Here is a 3,057-nt window from a genome sequence, read left to right as displayed (position 1 = left end):
GAGTACCCGCTCCACCGGATACTTCTTGAAGAAATGGAGCTGTGAGGCTCTCATGATTATCAGTCTGAACTCCATACTCCATCATTTATAGGTAAGAGTCCATCAATATTGTTTTGTATGGAATTTGTAGGTGCCAACATCTCATCACTCGCAGTAGCAGTAACAACAGTTTCATGGGGGAGATCCTCAGGGGCAACAGACACCTCTTGTTTGATAGTATAATCCTCAGGTGGAACTTAAATGTCCACAGCAGTAGAGTTAGACCCATCCTTATTCACTTGAACCTTAGATTTCAAATTAGGATGACGTTTGTGACATTTAGCAAGGATATGACCAAACATCTTACAGTGGGTACAATATGGAGGTTTGTGTTCGATGACGATTTGTTGCCAATAACCATTATGGGTTGTGCCCAACCAGATTTTAGTAACATCAAGTAAAGTAATATCTCTTTCACAAGTATTCTGGCCACTGAGGGTCTGGTTAGGTTGAAAGTAGGTAGATCTAGTTTTAGAGGATCCCCAAGAATAGCCCCAATAGAGTAGAGAACCTGATGGTGAAAAAAATGCAGCTTGAGACCAGGTAAACTAAACCATACCGGTATAGTGGGAGTTTCATGATTTGGGTCAAAATTAGGAGACCACTTGAGTAACTTCATTGATTTGCCTTCGATATTAAGATATTTCTTGGAGAAAATCCTGGTGTAGTCTTCAGCAATTGTTAGTTGGATCAACACATGTCTCTTATCCACGAGTCTCACTTTCCACTTGCATGCTAGCTTAAGATCATCAACATTCTTTCTGATAATATCCATAGGAGGGTGTCCCCACCTATTCTTTCAATGTAGTACGTTATTCCCGGCCACTTAGAGATTTGCTTTTTACACTACTATGAACTCAGCTTTGTCAGCCGAAAGCTTTGCTAATCACTCTGCTGAAAAAAGACTCAACTTGTGAATTTGCTTGGCACTGGTATATGGAGAGCTAGAAATGAGAGGCTTTTCTAATGTCAGCATTTACCCGCTTACGTTAAATTTTTGGTGGCTCTTAAAATCAGATGGTGGAAACATAAGAGGAACCACCCTCAGAATGTTCAGTAATTGTTTATGGAATGAAATAATGTGTTTATAAATGCTGATTATATGGTTTTTTGCTCTGATATTTTAGAGGGGCCTAAACTCTTTCGCAGGTTGTGATGCCCTTATGGTATGTTTGCCCCTCTTTGCGTCTTTGTAATGATGTAAATTATGAATTTTTGACTTTAATTGTGCAATCCAGCAACTGAGACCGTTTGATCTATCACAATGTCTTGTGATTATGTTGCTGTTAAAAGGCATAATTTGATGATTTCTTATGCTTAGAAAGCTCTTCCCCAACTATTGGGATAAATAGACCTCTCGTTCCAGGCAACTCACAGCTGAATTGATGCATTGTTGGCATTGTTGGCTCATTATGTTTAAGGCTATGCTTTAATTGTACGCCTATTTTGCATCTTTCTCCCCAAACTTATTTTGTAACAATCTGACTTGCAATTAAACCGGGTCTGTCCTTTTAATGTATCTTCCTTGACATCTTCCATAGTCTCACCTATAATAAAAGACGGCTGAACGAAATGCAATGCAATACACATTCAGACTAAATCACCTTTATCAAACTGATGATCTTGTGAGGACATGACAATGTGAAACAATTTTGTAGAGGATTTGGGAGGAATAGATAGCTCAATCTTATTAAGATGGGCACTATGTCATTCTGACCTAATTCGACACTTCCGATAATGCTGTTTACAACTCTAATCCAATGCCTCCCATTCAAGCTAGAATTCAGAATCCGTTGTTGACCTTTTCTGCCTATGGTGAACTTGAAAGCCTTGTAACTATATCTCTAACAGCGCATCATATTTTCTTATGATCACCAATGTTCCCTACATCAGCAAATGTGTGGGTTACGTGCTGGTAATGTTTCCTCTTTTTTAGTCACTTCTGCGATCAGTATTTCAATGTTGTAAGAGAAATGTTGTTGTGCCAAGTAGTGCTGGTAATGAGTTTAATGTCCATTTGTTGGAAAAAATATTACATCCGGTTACGTGCGAAGTCCAATGAAATCACGTTATAGGAGAATATTCTCTATAACATGGGAGAATATCTCCCGGTGTTATTCGAGTGTTATTGTGTTTTGGGAATATTTCTGGTGTTATAATAACAAAATAAAATATCAATAATACTTGCTATTGCTTTTGCTTGTTTTGTGTTTTCTAAAAGATGATAGAAAATAACCACCTCTAAAGAATCTCTGTCTGGCTTTTGTCAGAACCTCTTCCAGTCTCTTCAAGTTGAGATGGATTGTGATGTTAGATAAGGAAAATGATATAATGCAAGAATATATTTATTAAATTATTCCACTATTGTTTAATTTTTTTTAATTATTTGTAAAGTTAGTTAATATTTATTTAGAATTTTATTGCACTTATTAATATTTAATCACAATGTTAGTATTCATTAATTCATCATTAATTAATTGCTTATAAGCTTGGATCAATTATAATTAAACTAACTAAATTATAAATACTTAATATAATATATTAATTATTAATTTTACTGAATTAACTTAATTAAAATGAATTGAAATTAAATTAAACAACTTTAATTTAGCAATATCTTTAATGATAATTACTCCACCGGTAGAATTGAAGTGAAGAAGCTGCAATGAGAGCAAGGTATCCATCTTGGTGTGCTTCATTTATGAAGTAACATTCATCAATTAATTTTGATTATTCATTTATTAGTCTAATTAATAATTATTTAACATTTATTAAACTAATTAAATCTTAATATATATTCAAATTTCTGTTGTTTATTAATAAAATATAACTTTTAAAAACCTATAATTATAATTAGTGTGACACTATATTTTATTAATTATTAATCAATTTAGTTAATTAAAGTTAACAAATTGAAATAAATACATAAATAGCACAGGCGCTGTTGAACCTTAGCTCGGAAGGCGACGATGGGATCAGGACTTACAAATAGGGCTGTAAACAAGCCGCGATTGAGCG

At 34.4% G+C, this 3,057-nt stretch overlaps 2 protein-coding genes across 6 annotated transcripts in view; one reads left to right on the top strand and one right to left on the bottom strand.

The window, feature by feature from the left end:
- LOC110022077 (ATP-dependent zinc metalloprotease FTSH 7, chloroplastic) overlaps positions 1–3,057 on the bottom strand; it is a 44,533-nt gene that overhangs the window by 14,454 nt on the left and 27,022 nt on the right. The window lies entirely within an intron of this gene.
- The window catches only part of LOC110022079, a 2,921-nt gene continuing 2,782 nt past the window's right edge, over positions 2,919–3,057 (top strand). For both annotated transcript variants that reach the window (XM_020720866.1, XM_020720865.1), the window contains exon 1: positions 2,919–3,021. In XM_020720866.1, the coding sequence (XP_020576525.1) occupies positions 3,009–3,021 (13 nt within the window). In that variant the 5' untranslated portion in view covers positions 2,919–3,008. The remainder of the gene's footprint in view (positions 3,022–3,057) is intronic.

This window comes from Phalaenopsis equestris, unplaced genomic scaffold (assembly GCF_001263595.1).
Source record: "Phalaenopsis equestris unplaced genomic scaffold, ASM126359v1 Scaffold000167, whole genome shotgun sequence".
In the NCBI taxonomy this organism is placed as follows: Eukaryota; Viridiplantae; Streptophyta; class Magnoliopsida; order Asparagales; family Orchidaceae; genus Phalaenopsis; species Phalaenopsis equestris.
This window is presented reverse-complemented; position numbering and strand designations above follow the sequence as displayed.